At 42.9% G+C, this 17,147-nt stretch overlaps 1 protein-coding gene across 1 annotated transcript in view; it reads left to right on the top strand.

The window, feature by feature from the left end:
* Positions 1-17,147, top strand: part of LOC116974094 (probable E3 ubiquitin-protein ligase HERC4) — a 70,501-nt gene that overhangs the window by 25,139 nt on the left and 28,215 nt on the right. Inside the window, exons 11-15 of the mRNA XM_033022225.1 lie at positions 513-597; positions 2,279-2,468; positions 7,100-7,281; positions 9,307-9,393; positions 11,650-11,730. Coding sequence (XP_032878116.1) covers positions 513-597; positions 2,279-2,468; positions 7,100-7,281; positions 9,307-9,393; positions 11,650-11,730 — 625 coding nt within the window. The remainder of the gene's footprint in view (positions 1-512; positions 598-2,278; positions 2,469-7,099; positions 7,282-9,306; positions 9,394-11,649; positions 11,731-17,147) is intronic.

Here is a 17,147-nt window from a genome sequence, read left to right as displayed (position 1 = left end):
ATGAAATGAGATACTGATCTTCAGATCATCCGAAAGATTGGTAAACTTGCGTTAATTGCTTGGAGCATTGAATATAAAATTTAGAAAGTCACTTTACAGCTCTAAAATAATGTTTATTAACTGCATGTCCCACTATGGGAAAATACAGGTTTTTATTAATAGGGTAAAAACCCAGCAAGATCAAAAATAAAATTTTGTGTATAACCATAATGCCACAAGTTTGGAGAACATTTAAAATATAAGATATGGAATTCTAGGTGATTCATTTACCTGTATTGCAAATATTATGTATGGGAAGGAACTGCAGATGCTGGTTTAAACCGAAGATAGACACAAAAAGTTGGAGTAACTCAGACACCATCTCTGGAGAGAAGGAATAGGTGACGTTACGTGTCGAGATCCAAGAAGGGTCTTGACCCAAAACGTCACCTTTTCCTTATCTCCACAGGTGCTGTCTGGCCCTTGTAAAATATGTTGTGGATGTATGGTAAGTTTTAATCTTCACATTACAGTGATGGAGACCAGTGCAATGTCGACTTGGAATCTGCCAGAGAAATATTTAAGAAGCTTACTGAGAAAGACTGGGTTGTCGATGAGGTAAACATTTGCAGCATTTCATTTGGGTGACTTGGTTATGATTTCACCGTATGAAAACTGGACATCCATAACCATGCAAAATACATACCTGCATTAACTATTTAATTCTCACTATAATTTACAGGAAATCAGATTATTAGAATGCAGTCATTAAGCCGGATGGAGCTATTCATGTCATTAACCATTCATGTCAAAGACTTTTTGTCACTGTGATGATCAAAACATAAAGTGCTGGAGGAACTAACTGGGTCAAGCAACATCAGTGGAGGGAATGGACAGGTGACATTTTTGGTTGGGACCTTTCTTCAGACACTTCAGACAAGTCGCCTGTCCATTCTCTCATCAGAATAAGGAAATCATAGGGGAATCAAGAACCAGGGGACATAGTTTTAAGGTGAAGGGGGAAAGATTTAAGGGGTAACTTTTTTACACAAAGGGTGGTGGGTGTATGGCACAGGAGGCTGTTTAGACACGTACTATCGCAACATTTAAGAAACATTTAGACGGTTACATGGTTGGATAGCTTTAGAGGGATATCGGCCCAACACAGGCAGGTTGGACGAGTGTAGATGAGATATGTTGATCGGCGTAGGTAAGTTGAGCCAAAGGGCCTGTTTCCATATTGTAAACTCAATGACTATGATTATATGGCTCTATGAATCTTATGAGATGAAAGTGGGACAACATAGAACCACTATGAATGAATGGCAGCGTGGACAATGGGCTGAAGGGCCTGTTTCCATGCTGTTTCTGTGAAACTAAATCTAAAACTATGCTGTTTGTTTGCAAGGTCATAAGTAATAGGAGAAGAATTAGGCCATTCAGCCCATGAAGTCTACTCCGCCATTCAATCATGGCTGATCTATCACTCCCTCCTAAACCCATTCTCCTGCCTTCTCCCCATAACCCCTGACGCCTGAACTAATCATGAATCTATCTATCTCTGCCTTAAAGGCATCTTTAACTTTCTCCGTATCCTGTAAAGCAGTTTACATTAAGGCTGTCTAACCTCTGTGATGGATTTATTTTGAAATATGGTGATTAATGGAGATGTATTTGATAAGCTCCAAGGACAGCATGTTGGTGCAGCAGTTACTGTTGCCTCTAAGATTTAAGGGATCCAGGTTCGATCCTGCCCTTGTATGTTGTCCACATTCTTCCTATGACTGCATTTCAGTTGGCACTCCATTTTTCTTTTGCTTTCTGTAGGTTAGTGACAAAAGATTCAAAGATGAGTTGATGGATCTGTGAGAGTTGTAACTTTATGAGACTCTGTGTGCTGAAGGGCCTGTCCTGCAATGTGCTGTTCTGTGTTCTATGAAATAATAGAGGGGAAGTGAGACTGATGAGGTTGGGAAATGGTATGGTAATAAGTCGGGGTGGCACAGTGGCACGGTGGTAGAGCTGCTGCCTTACAGCACCAGACACCGAGGATCGATCCTGACTAGGTGCTGTCTGTACAAAGTTTGTACCTTCTCCCTGTGACCACGTGGGTTTCCTCCCACATCCCAAAGACGTTCGGGTTTGAAGATTAATCTGCCTCTGTAAATTATCCCCAGTATGTAGGATAGAACTAGTGTACGTGTGATTTCTGGTCGGAGTGGACTTGGTGGGCCAAAAGGCCTATTTCTGTGCTGTTACTAAAAACTAAAACTAAGGTCAAGAAGCATTTGTTTTACAGATAACGTCAAGCCTGGGATCAAATTTAATTCCAAAACTTGGGACGTCTTGCCAAGACGAAGAAGCTTTGATGATTTACCTGATTCTACCAGAGTGCTCTATAATGCAGAGTGAGAATAACATCAACACTTTGGTTGCCGGCTTTGTTAAAGCTCTCGCATGTCTGGATCCTGCCTCAAAAACTACACTGGGTAAGAGAGCCAAGTCAAGTCAAGCCAAGCCAAGCCAAGCGGCACAGTGGTAGAGTTGCTGCCTTAAAGCCCCGGCTTCGATCCTGACTCTGGGTGCTGTCTGTACGGAGTTTACACTTTCTCCCTATGACCACTTGGGTTTTCTCCGGGTGCTATGATTTCCTCCCACACTCCAAAATCATACAGGTTTGTAGGTTAAGTGACTTTGGTCGAAAAAATGTAAGTTGTCCCTGGTGTGTAGGATATTGCTGGTGTATGGGGCGATCGCTGGTGGGCACAGATTCAGTGGGCCAAATGGCCTGTTTCTGCGCTGTATATCTAAAGTGAAGTCTAGAGTGAAGTGTGGCTCTTGTGCACGCATTTACTGATGGAGATTGAAGCAGGTTGGTGAAATAAGCAGGAATTTCAAAGCTGCTCCATTGAATTGACCCTTATGTGAATGAAAAATCTGCAACTGTTTGATAAAGTGGGGATGATGTTCGGTCAGAAATGTTCTCTCAGTCTCTTGCATCTATGGGAAGAGATCACTGAGCCACCGACAGTTTTAAACCTTCACTGACCACAAGTGATGGTACCTGATGACTGGAAGACATATTTATCCAAGAACTTAAAAATAGCTGAGTGGGACAAGATGAACTGCTTACTACCTATTGACAGGCCCAGCAAGTTGCAGCATATAAAAAGGGGAGGCATGCTCTTGCAGAGCAACATTATTGGAAGTGGAAGTGCAAAGCTTGAGATCTAAATGCAGAGGCTTTGACAAGGTGGTTCAGAGACAACAAGACTAGTCACAGTCTTTTCCTTTTCTCTCTTACAATCCAATACTAACTTCAGCGGTAGAAAGGGCCATCAATGGAGTGGTATGTGATCTATAGGAGTCAATGTCCTTGACAAGTATGTTTGCATATGGGGCTTGTTCTTGTCAGACCATGGGAGATAGTCCGACTTTGCATGTCAGGCAGTTTGGATTGTTTTGGGTCTATGCATTACTTGAATTATAGATGTGTTTGGAGGGTGAGTTTTGGATTTAGGTTTATTATTCCCATGTGTACAGAGATACCATGGAAAGTCAAAATGTCCGAACCTGTGGTTCCTTTTATTCATTTCTAGTGATACAGCTTTGAAACAGGCCCATCAAGTCCGCACTGACCAACGATCACCTCGTACACTAGTTCTACCCTACACACTAGGGACATTTTGCAGAAGCCTATTAACCTACAAACCTACACGTCTTCGGAAAGTGCGAGGAAACCAAAACACCCGAAGAAAACACACGCAGGTCACGGGGAGAGCGTACAAACCACGTACATTCACAGCAGCGGTAGTCAGTACCGAACCCGGGTCTCTGGCATTGTAAGGCAGCAACTGTACCACTGCATCACTGAAACATAGAAAATAGGTGCAGGCAGGGGTTGGCCATTCGGCCCGTCTAGCCATCACTGCCATTCAATATGATCATGGCTGATCATCCTGCTTTCTGCTTTCTCCCCAAATCTCTTGATTCCGTTAGCCACAAGAGCTATATCTAACTCTATCTTGAAAACATCCAGTGAATTGGCCTCCACTGCCTTCTGTGGCATACAATTCCACAGATTCACATCTCTCTGGGTGGAAAAGTTTTTCCTCATCTCAGTCCTAAATGGTCTACCCCTTATTCTTAAACTGTGACCCCTGGTTCTGGACTCCCCCAACACGGGGAACGTTTTCCTGCATCTAGCCTGTCCAATCCCTTGAGAATTTTATGTTTCTATAAGATATCCTCTCATCCTTCTAAATTCTAGTGAATATAAGCTCATTCCTTCATCATATGTCAGTCCCGCCATCCCGGGAATTAACCTGGTGAAGCTATGCTGCACTCCCTCAATAACAAGAATGTCCTTCCTCAAATTAGGAGACCGAAACTGCACATAATACCACAGGTGTGGTCTCACTAAGACCCTGCACAACTGCAGTAGGACCTCCTTGCTCCTATACTCAAATTCTCTCGCTCTGAAGGCCAACATACCATTAGCTTTCTGAGGAGTACTGAGGATGATTACTGTTGCAACAACACATCGTCAGTTGGGTAAAGCTAACCAGTCTCACGACAGACACAGAAAGCTGGAGTAACTCAACAGGTCAGACAGCATCTCTGGAGAAAAGGAATAGGTGACGTTTTGGGTCGAGACCCTTCTACTGACCCAGCTCACATCTCACTACAGTCTAGACCCAGCTTGCATTCCCTACAAGTGAATGAGCAATCCAATGCTTGGTGAATTCTTCTTCACAATAATAGGAAGAGCCAACATCGAAGGAGCAAAAAGTGATGTTATGATCGCTTGGCTGCCACAAGCTGGCGTGGATTTTAAGTTTAGGTTCAGGTTTATTATTGTCATGTGTATCGAGATACTGTGAAAATCTTTGTTTTGCATGCCATCTAAACAAATCAGATAATACTACACATAAATACAATCAAGCCAAATTATTTTTGGTCAGTGATGAGTTTTTATACCCAAGGTAATTTTGAAATATAATTTTTGAAAATTCTTTATGTATATCTATGAAATGGCACAAAACATTTAATATATATTTCTTGAAGAGCCGTATGCCTCATGAAGTTTGAATTTTGGATCGTTTCCAATCGTTGATATTTGTACCAGAGGTCTTCTACTGGACTCTGCTTCTGGAATGCTGTTCTGGTGACTCAGGACTATCTTCTAAATGAGCTTTGCTTTGCTTGCCAGTCAAGTCTAATTTCGGTTGTGTTTCTGCACCACCCATCTGAATCTCAAATGCAACTAGCAATCAGCTCTCTGTAGGAGTTTTTTGCTACTTTTGCTACATAATTGCAGGTGCTACCTTACCGTTTTGAAAAGAATATATTTTCTAACGAGAATTGAAGCAGAATTGTACAGTAAGGAGATACAAGAAACTGCCGGTGTTGGAATCTTGAGCAAAATACAAAATGATGGAGTGACGCAACAGGCCAGGCAGCATCTGTGGATGGTTTAGGTGGTGTTTCAGGTCGGGACCCTTCCTCAGACTGAGTAGGGGGAGAAAGCTGGAAAAGAGGTGGGGTGGAATAAAGTCTGGCAAGTAATAGGTGGAAACAGGTGAGTTGGCGGCGGGGGGGGGGGGGGGGGTGTTTGGCAGTTGGGAGGACTTGGGCTGGAGATGAAAAGGAGACAAATGCGTATTGGATAATGAGAGGAGGAGTGAAATGTAAAGCCAGAGGGAGGGTTATAGATGGAAGGGGATGGTGGGGAGAAAGAGTGGCGGTAACGGTTTTGCGGGATGGGGGAACAGGAAAGAAAGAGGTGGAAGGAGGGTCGTTAATTATTGTAACTGTCCTCCCTACGTGATTGTTAACAGTAGAACGTAGATTGACAGCCAGCCAAACTCGATTCAATAATCAAACGCGAGTCAGGAAGTTAGCATCTCAGCTCTTAAGTTTAAGACTTTCCAGTGCTGTCACATTCTTATCATTGAAAAACGAGTGAAAACTATAAAGGAAAAGGAAGATACACAAATTACTCTCCTTTGCAGAAATATACATTTAGATAGAAATAAACAAATCTTCTAACACAGTGAAACATGTATGGCAAATGTATAATAAACAATATACTTAAATCCATCATTGCCTATTTCCTTCGCTCCATAGATGCTGCTGCACCCACTGAGTTTCTCCAGCATTTTTGTGTACCTTTGATTTTCCAGCATCTGCAGTTCCTTCTTAAACACTTTGACTACTTCCTGCTTCCTACTTCCTGTGTGCAACTGACCTTTCACAATAAAGGTCCAACAGATGGCGCTATTGCACATAAATTCAAGCAGAGGACAGAATTATTATAATTGGAGAACTCAATGATGTGGATCACTATCTCACCCTGAAGAAAACTGGTGGCGCCAGCAATGGCTGCCTCACCATCAGTCAGTCTGTCCTTACTTTCTTTGTGTTTTAATTGTGTGTTAAATGGATGTTTTTAGTGTTGTTCAGTTTGTTTTATGTGGGGGTTTGGGGAAACTTTTTCTAATCTCACGACGGAGATGCGATGTTTTTTTTTTGCGTATTGTATCTCCGTCCACATTGCGTCCTAACATCGAGGAGTTTGCAGCCTTTGCTGGAGACCGACCGGGAGCTCCATCGCGGGAGCTTGCGGACTTTAACATCACGGAGCCCGGGGTCTCTGGTCAGAGACCAATTTCGGGAATTCCAAGCCGCGGGAGTTTCGACCGCCCCGACGCGGGAGAGGAAGGGGAAGAAAATTGGACTTTTTTGCCCTCCATCACAGTGAGGAATGTGGGGAATTCGCTGTGGTGGATGTTTATATTAACTATTATGTATTTGTGTGTCTTATTGCATTTTTTTTCGTATGGCTGTATGGTAATTCGCATATTACTGTACCTTAATAGGTACACGTGACAATAAAAGACCTTTGAAAGCTTTGAAACCTTTGAATGCTGGCCTACCAGTGATGCCCTAAAGAATTATGTAATTATTGAAATCATCTAGATTCAACTCCTGCAGAAATGGTAGAGAAGGATGTTCCTGTCAATGATACTAATAATTATTATTATATACATATTCTGTGAATATCCTTGCCTTATTAATTTGAGAGTAGCCAATTATGTGTTTTCTTTTTAACCATTAGGAAAATACTGGTCGACCCTGAAATCATCCAACCTGAATGTACTTGTCCAGATGATTAGGACTCTGTTGATCAACCGGATTAAAGAGCTTAATTTATTCCTACGGCTTAACGAGCACCTCCAGGTTCAGCAATGTCCAATTGGTCTAAAAGAGGTTCTGGACGTAATGGAGTTGGTTTACAAAGTAAGTCATAAGAAATAGAAACATAGAAAATAGGTTCAGGAGGAGGCCACTCGGCCCTTCGAGCCAGCACCGCCATTCATTGTGATCATGGCTGATCGTCCCCTATCAATAACCCGTGCCTGCCTTCTCCCCATATTCCTTGACTCCACTAGCCCCTAGAGCTCTATCGAACTCTCTTAAATCCATCCAGTGACTTGGCCTCCACTGCACTCTGTGGCAGGGAATTCCATAAATTCACAACTCTCTGGGTGAAAAAGTTTTTTCTCACCTCAATCTTAAGATTTTCTCACCTCAGCCTTTATTCTTATACTGTAGCCCTTGGTTCTGGACTCACCCAACATTGGGAACATTTTTCCTGCATCTAGCTTGACCAGTCCTTTTAGAATTATATGTTTCTATAAGATCCCCCCTCGTCCTTTAAACTCCAGTAAATACAAGCCTAGTCTTTTCAATCTTTCCTCATATGACAGTCCCGCCATCCCAGGGATCAATCTCATGAACCTACGCTGCACTGCCTCAATCACAAGGATATCCTTCCTCAAATTAGGAGACCAAAACTGTACACAATACTCCAGATGTGGTCTCACCAGAGCCCTATACAACTGCAGAAGAACCTCTTTACTCCTATACTGAAATCCTCTTGTTATGAAGGCCAACATTCCATTAGCTTTCTTCACTGCCTGCTGTACCTGTAAGCCAACTTTCAGTGACCAGTGTACAAGGACGCCCAGGTCTCGCTGCACCTCCCCCTTACCTAACCTATCCCCATTGAGATAATAATCTGCCCCCTTGTTTTTGCCGCCAAAGTGGATAACCTCACATTTATCTATATTATACTGCACCTGCCCACTCACTCAACCTGTCCAGGTCACCCTGCAACCTCCTAACATCCTCTTCACAGTTCACACTGCCACCCAGCTTTGTGTCATCCGCAAACTTGCTAGTGTTGCTCCTAATTCCCTCTTCCAAATCATTAATATATATGGTAAACAGTTGCGGCCCCAACACCGAGCCTTGCGGCACTCCACTCGCCACTGCCTGCCATTCTGAAAAGGACCCGTTCACTCCTACTCTTTGCTTCCGGTCTGCCAACCAATTTTCTATCCATGTCAACACCCTACCCCCAATACCATGTGCTCTAATTTTAGTCACCAGTCTCCCGTGCGGGACCTTATCAAAGGCTTTCTGAAAGTCCAGAAACACTACATCCACTGGCACCCCTTCATCTATTTTACTTGTCACATCCTCAAAAAATTCCAGAAGATTAGTCAAGCATGATTTCCCTTTCATAAATCCATGTTGACTTGACTAATCCTTTTACTGCTATCCAAATGCCCCATTATTACCTATTTAATAATTGACTCCAGAATCTTTCTCACCGCCGAAGTCAGGCTAACTGGTCTGTAATTCCCCGTTTTCTCTCTCGCTCCTTTCTTGAAAAGTGGGATAACATTAGCTATCCTCCAATCCACAGGAACTGATCCTGAATCTATTGAACATTGGAAAATGATCACCAATGCGTCCACTATTTCTAGAGCCACCTCTCTCAGGACCCTGGGATGCAGACCATCAGGTCCAGGGCATTTATCATCCTTCAGTTCCATTAGCCTACCCAATACTAATTCTCGCCTAATGAAAATGGTTATAAATAGAGCAAAACTTTAGACTTTAGAGATACAACGTGGAAACAGGCCCTTCAGCCCACCAAGTCCGCACCAACCAGCAATCACCCCCATACACTAGTCCTATCCTAAACACTAGGGACAATTTAGAATCTGTACCAAAGCCAATTAACCTACAAAGCTGCACGTCTTTGGAGTGTGGGAGGAAACTGGAGCACCCACAGGAAATGTAAAAACTCGTACACACAGGATTTGGGATCGAAGGTGTGTCTCAGGCACTGTAAGGGTGCAACTCTACCGCTGCACCACTGTGCTGTCCCTAAATAGAGCAGTAGTATAATTTTAGACAGCTAAAGCATAAAACAGGTGTCACAATTTTTTTTTTGTCTGTATTTCACCTTAGGCAAATAGCAAGTCAGAACATGGCATTCCAGTGAGCAAATTCTACATCAGTCCAGAGGGCCTGTTTCCATTTGAAGGATACCCAGTGGTAAGTTTCAAACAAAATCCTCTGAGCTGCCAGTCTCTGAATTAAGACTGAAGTTTGTGCTTGCTTCATAGTTATTGCTGGCAATTTCTCTGCCGATGCGCGGTGGTACTATCATGCTGCCGTCTTACTTTTGATGCTTTATTTGTCATGCACACGAGTGCAGTGAGGTACAGGTGCAATAAAAAATCTTACTCGGAGCGGTAACATAGGCACATAGACTCGGATCAACCCACAAAAACACAATGTGCATATTATAGGTATGTTACAATACTTACCTTCAGTGGCGCTGCAATTCTGCCACTGGCCGTGTGCGTGATTTTGGCGCCTTTGAGGGGGGGGGAGGGTTAAAACGTGTTTTTTTTTCCTACCTTGTCCTGGATTATATTTGGTTGGAGTGCAAGCTTTTGCTGAAGAATCGTTCCGACGGGCGTTCTGTCTATTTTTTTTTGTAAATCGTACGACTCGTTCAGTGCTGGAGTCATTTTAAAATCAGCTTCCAAAGCCGTCAACGCCGACAACGGGGACAGGTAAAATAAAGCAGTTTATTTTTATGTATAAAAGTGGTCCTTAAAATACCTTTAGTTCACATTTTAAGTTGCGAAACGGTGATTTAGTCCCCATGCCAACCGGCAGTGTTTTTCATGCCGATATGGGTGTCTAAATCACTGCAAACCGCAACGTTCCAAATGGTTGCGTTCCAGAAAAACCCACTCGCAAGATGATTTAAATGGCCATTAATTTACAGGTATTGAACATTCCTTCCATTTGGCCTATAAATCCATGACAATGAGATTTAAAAATTATGTTATATTGTGAATTCTTGTGTGAATGTCATTTGGACATTTAGGCTATTTGAATATGTTAATCTATTCTTAAAAAATTGATAATGTTTAGATCTAGTTATTGAATTTTGAAATTAGCTACAATTAGGTAACTAACTAATTATATGCTTTAATTTCAAGTCATCTAAGTAAGATTGGTTCATATTTGTTTCAGAATGCTTCAATCTATAATAACTGAAATTTTCTTTTAGTGCTCTTAATTTTTAAGAAAGTTATGGCCATTTGACTGTCCTCGATCACAGCTTTTTGTGTTAAGTCAATGGAAAAGCAATAGAGAACAAGATGCTAATTTCCGAGTATGAAAATGGCCATAACTATTTTAATACTGAAGATATGAAAGTGAATTGGGTGTCAAATTAAACTTCTTTTTATGCTTTATCTGATGGGAAAAATTACAGACTTGATTTTTAAAATCTCAAAATTTTGTAACATTGCTACATATAATACACATAACATTTCTCAAAGAAAGAAGATTAAAAAGACACGGTAGACAAAAATGGTGGAGAAACTCAATGGGTGAGGCAGCATCTATGGAGCGAATGACTTGGCGACATTTCGGGTCGAGACCCTTATTCACCTAAAACGTCGCCTATTCTTTCGCTCCAGAGATGCTGCCTCACCCGCTGAGTTTCTCCAGCAATTTTGTCTGCCTTCAATTTTTCCAACATCTGCAGTTCTTTCTTAAACAAGACTAAAAAGACAAGTCATGCAAAATAAAAAGCATAATTAGAAGAAAGTTCATAGTGGTGCAAGAGGTGTTCCAAAATGTTCACTTTTCAAGATGGGATTAGGGCTATGTGGGTCAGTTCAAGAACCGGATAGTTGCAGGAAAGTAGTTGTTCCTGCAACTTAAGATACTGAAATGTTTGCCCTTATGAGAAGAGGCAAACTCATGCCTTCTTCTGACTGATACTATTGGGCAGTGGCCACAGAAGCCTGAAGCGCTCCTTCAGGCTTCTGTACCTGCCTGATGGTACCCGTGACAGTAATAAACCTAAACCGCACTGCTGAAGCAGCCCAAGTTTGATCCTGACCTCTGGTGCAGTCGGTGTGCAGTTCGCAGGTTCTCCCTGGGAGCATGTGGGTTTCCACCAGGCACTCCAGTTTCTTCCCACATCCAGGAAACATGCTGGTTCACAGGTCAGTCAAACACCGTCAAGTGCCCCTAGTGCTGGCAGTTGACAGGCACGTGAGGAGGGATCATTTACAGGGAAATGGGTTTGATGGGATTGTTCAGAGATGGCATGAACTCTCCATTAAGACCCATCTGACAGCATCTCCCTCACAGCACACGTTCGATGGGCCAAATGGCTTTCTACTATTTTGCAGGGAAGTGCCATCTGTGAATATTACAATAATACTTCTTTTTTTTATCTTACATGGCAATTACCTGGTAAATCCCAATATTGCACAGTTGTTTCTCTCGTATGCATTCATCATTGATCTACCTGCCAAGGTTGAGCTGCTATACGTGGATTCAAATATGATGATACAGGTAAAGAACTCAATGGGTATGGGGCAAAATCTATGATTTTGAAGTGATTTAAGATTCTCTGCTTCCGTGTCTTCCTCAAAGATGTTCCTCAAAACCTTACTCTTTGTCCAATATTAATGATCTGGACGAGGGAATTGAATGCAACATCTCCAAATTTGCGGATGACACGAAGCTGGGGAGCAGTGTTAGCTGTGAGGAGGATGCTAGGAGCTGCTAGGCTCTAGGATAGGCTGAATGAGTGGACAAATGCATGGCATATGCAGTATAATGTGGATAAATGTGAGGTTATCCACTTTGGTGGCAAGAACTGGAAAGTAGACTATTATCTGAATGGCGGCCGATTAGGAAAAGGGGAGCTGCAACGAGACCTGGTTGTCATGGTACACCAGTCATTGAAAGTAGGCATGCAGGCGCAGCAGGCAGTGAAGAAAGCGAATGGTATGTTAGCATTCATAGCAAAAGGATTTGAGTATAGGAGCAGGGAGGTTCTACTGCAGTTGTACAGGGCCTTGGTGAGACCACACCTGGAGTATTGCGTACAGTTTTGATCTCCTAATCTGAGGAAAGACATTCTTGCCAAAGAGGGAGTACAGAGAAGGTTCACCAGACTGATTCCTGGGATGTCAGGACTTTCATATGAAGAAAGACTGGCTTGTACTCGCTAGAATTTAGAAGATTGAGGGGGGATCTTATAGAAACTTACAAAATTCTTAAGGGGTTGGACAGGCTAGATGCAGGAAGATTGGTCACGATGTTGGGGAAGTCCAGAACAAGGGGTCACAGTTTAAGGATAAGGGGGAAGTCTTTTAGGACCGAGATGAGAATTATTTTTTTCATACAGAGAGTAGTGAATCTGTGGAATTCTCTGCCACAGAAAGTAGTTGAGGCCAGTTCATTGGCTATATTTAAGAGGGAGTTAGATGTGGCCCTTGTGGCTAAAGGAATCAGGGGGTATGCAGAGAAGGCAGGTACAGGATACTGAGTTGGATGATCAGCCATGATCATATTGAATGGCGGTGCAGGCTCGAAGGGCCGAATGGCCTACTTCTGCACCTATTTTCTATGTTTCTATTATGGTCACCAGCACTAGTACAGCCATAGAGTTATACCGCACGCAAACAGGCCGTTTGGCCCAGCACATCCATGCCCAACAAAATGTGCATCTAAGCTAGGCCCATTTGCTCACATTTGGTCCATATCTTTCTGAACCTTTCTTATCCACGTCCTTGCCCAAGTTGTCTTTTATATGTTGTTATTGTTCCTGCCTTATACCTTTCCCGGCAGCTCATTTCATATACCCACCACCTTCAGAATGATGCCGCTAGTCCTAAATATTAGTGCCAAATTTTGTTTGATTATATTCCGATGAAGTGTGAAAGGTCATTTGGTTATAGAAACAAATGTTGTGTACCACCACAAAATTCTGCACTTGCCAATCTCCCTAAACCAGGAAGATGGGTGATGGGGTACCCCAGTCTTTATTGCCCCAGTCACTGCCCCATCAATATTCCTTGCTGTCCTGTGCAATATCCCATTAATGCCCCACTCAATGCCCACACATTGCGCTAAACACTGCCCCTTCCTGCCCTGTGGACTAATCCTCAGTGCACACACATTGTCTTGCTCGCTGCACTGCTCACTATCTTCCCGTTGTTTCACATCCCACACCTCAGTGTTTCTTCCACTCAATTTAGGAAGCACAGGATTAATCATAATTCTCTTGTCGTGCCTGTTTCAATGATTCATACACACATGAACCCTTTGTTCCTGCACATCTTTATAATTTTGCTATTGATCCTATATTGTATCTAAATGTATTAAAATTCCATCCACTTTTTCAACCAGCTGTATCTTCTTGCCGACAACTGTCCTCCTCCCTGTTTATAAAACATAGGACATGGAACAGTACAGCACATGAATAGGCCCTTCAGCCCACAGTGTCTGTGCCGAACATGATGCCAAGTTAAACCAAACTTCTCTGCCTGCACATAACCCATACTCCTTATCCTGCATATCCATGTGCCTATATTAAAGTCTCTTAAATACCACTATCGCATCTGCATTCACTAACAACCTTAGCAGTGCTTTCCAGGCACATGCCACCATCTATGTGAAAAATCTTACCCTGCACATCTCCTTTAAGCTTTAAGGGGTTGTCCCACTGCAACTACCTAATTGGCGAGTTTAGCAGAGTTTGAAAAAATGTAATGTTGAAGACCTCCTTCGACTATGTTGAAGACTAGCTTCAACTAGCTACGGGAAAATTGGACACCGAATAGTGGAGAGTGAAGACGACCTCCTTCGACCTCCCTTCGACTATGTTGAAGACTATCTACGACTACCTTTGACTATCTTCGATTACCTTCGCCTACCGTCGATTACCTGCAAATAACATGCCGATCTACTATGACCTACTTTGACTAAACCTACGAGTAAAAAAAGTAGTGATTTTTTTTCCATGGCGACCTTTTTTTTTTACTCGTGGGCATTTTTCAACATATTGGAAAAATACGCCGCGACCTAGCTGAGGCCTCGAGTACGCGAGACTACTCTCGAGCATGAAGGAGAGTTACAAAGACCTCCTAGGACCTTGTGTCGACCATGCTGCGAGTATGAGTCGAGGGCAAACTCGTCTGAACTCGCGGATTAGGTCGCCGCAGTGGGACAGCCCCTTTACCCCATTCATCTTGAAACTATGTCTGCTTGTCTTAGATATTTCCACCCTAGGGAAAATATTCTAACTGTCGACTATTTATGACTCTCATACTTTTATATCAGTTCTCATCTCAGCCTCCAATACTCCAGAGAAATCAATCCAAGGCTGCCCAACCTCTCCTTATAGCTAATGCCCTCTAATCCAGGCAGCATTCTGGCAAACCTCTTTTGCTCCCTGTAAAGAGGAGTCATAACTATAAAGGATAGTATTCGGCTGAAGGCAAGGGCATATAAGGTAGCCAGAGATAGTGGGAGGGTAGAGGATTGGGAAGCATTTAAAGGTCAGCAAAGAATAACTAAGAGATTAATTAAGACGGGGAAAATAGACTATGAAAGGAATTTAGCGAACAACATAAAAACTAATAGTAAGAGTTTTTATAGCTATATAAGAAGAAAAAGGGTGGCTAAGGTGAACGTTGGTCCATTGGAGGGTGAGACTGGAGAGTTGTTGGTGGGGAACATGGAAATGGCAAAGGCATTAAACGAGTATTTTGTATCAGTCTTCACTATAGAAGACACAAAAAATATTCCAACGCTGGATAAACAGGGGGCGGTAGGAATGGAGGAGCTAAATACTATTAAGATCACGAAGGAGGTGGTATTAGGGAAATTAATGAGACTGAAGGAGGATAAATCCCCTGGGCCTGATGGATTACATCCAAGGGTCTTGAGGGAGATAGCGGTGGGGATTGTGGATGCATTGGTGATAATTTTCCAAAACTCCCTGGAGGCAGGAACGGTCCCAGTGGATTGGAAAATGGCCAATGTAACACCTATATTTAAAAAAGGAAGTAGACAGAAGGCGGGTAACTATAGACCGGTTAGTCTAACATCGGTGGTGGGTAAAATGTTAGAGACAATTATTAAAGAAACACTAACGGGGCACTTGGATAAACATGACTTCATCGGACAGAACCAGCATGGTTTTGTGAAGGGGAAATCCTGTTTAACGAATCTGCTCGAATTCTTTGAGGAAGTAACAACCCGGGTGGATAAAGGGGAACTGGTGGATGTGGTATACTTGGACTTCCAAAAGGCTTTTGACAAGGTGCCACATAAGAGACTATTGCTAAAAATAAAAAATTATGGGATTGGGGGTAATATATTAGCATGGGTAGAGGATTGGCTGACAAATAGGAAGCAGAGAGTGGGGATAAATGGTTCATACTCGGGATGGCAACCGGTAACTAGCGGGGTTCCGCAAGGGTCGGTGCTGGGACCCCAGTTGTTCACAATTTATATAAATGATTTGGAGGAGGGAACCAAGTGTAATATATCAAAATTTGCGGACGATACAAAAATGGGAGGAAAAGTTGGGGATGAGGAGGATAGGAAGAGTCTGCAAATGGATATAGATAAGCTAGGTGAGTGGGCAACAACTTGGCAGATGAAATTTAATACTAATAAATGTGAAGTCATTCACTTTGGGAAAAAAAATGATAGGGCAAGTTATTTTCTAAATGAGGAGGAGCTGCGTTGTAATGCAACGCAAAGGGATCTAGGGGTATTAGTACATGAATCACTAAAGGTCAGTATGCAGGTGCAGCAAGCAATCAGGAAGGCCAATGGAGTTTTGGCCTTTATTGCTAGGGGGATTGAGTATAAAAACACGGAGGTCTTGCTGCAGCTGTACACAGTATTAGTGAGACCACATTTGGAATACTGTGTACAGTTCTGGGGTGATGTACTAGCCCTGGAGGCAGTGCAGCGAAGGTTTACAAGATTAATTCCTGCAATGAGGGGATTGACATATGAGGAAAGGTTAAGTAAGCTGGGGCTCTACTCTTTGGAGTTTAGGAGAATGAGAGGCGATCTCATTGAAACATATAAGATCGTGAGGGGCCTTGATCGGGTGGATGCACCGAGGATGTTCCCAATGATCGGGGAGACTAGAACTAGGGGACATAGTTGCATAATAAGGGGGGGCTCTTTTAGAACTGAGATGAGGAAGAACTTCTTCACCAAGAGGGTGGTTAATTTATGGAATTCACTGCCCCAGGGAGCAGTGGAAGCAGAAACGTTAAATATATTTAAGTCTAGAATAGATGGTTTTTTAGCTGCCGAGGGGATAAGGGGCTACGGGGAGAGGGCAGGGATATGGACCTAGGTATGGTTAGTATAGTAAGACCTGAGTGATCTCCTGGACAAGTGTCGATCGCCTGGATTGGGGTCGGAGAGGAATTTCCCGGATTTTTTTTCCCGAATTGGACCTGGGTTTTTATCCGTTTTTTTGCCTCCCCCAGGAGATCACGCGGTTCTTGGGGTGGAGAGGGGTGATAGCGGTATGAAGGGGAGGGTAGTGTCTTGTGTTCTGTGTCTTGTGTCTACTGTTTGTGGGTAAGTGTGTCTGTTTAGTGTTCAGCCATGAGCGAATGGCGGTGCGGGCTCGACGGACCTGGTGGTCTACTCTCGCACCTACTTTCTATGTTTCTATGTTTCTATAACACACTGTGTATTTACTACTGTTTATTCATGATACACATACGTTGCTGCCCTAGCTGTTCGTGGTCTGTCACCGGAACTAGAGAGAGAGATCAATGGGTGGGAAGGTTGTAATTATACGTGATGTGGGGAGTGGTTAGTAGTGGTGAGGTCACTATGTTAAAGGTACATGCACATGTCATCTACATCCTTCTCCTTGGAAATGAAAAGCAATACAGTAGTGACATTGCGACCACGTCTCATACGCTACGAGCAGGTAA

This window comes from Amblyraja radiata, chromosome 1 (assembly GCF_010909765.2).
Source record: "Amblyraja radiata isolate CabotCenter1 chromosome 1, sAmbRad1.1.pri, whole genome shotgun sequence".
Taxonomy (NCBI): domain Eukaryota; kingdom Metazoa; phylum Chordata; class Chondrichthyes; order Rajiformes; family Rajidae; genus Amblyraja; species Amblyraja radiata.
This window is presented reverse-complemented; position numbering and strand designations above follow the sequence as displayed.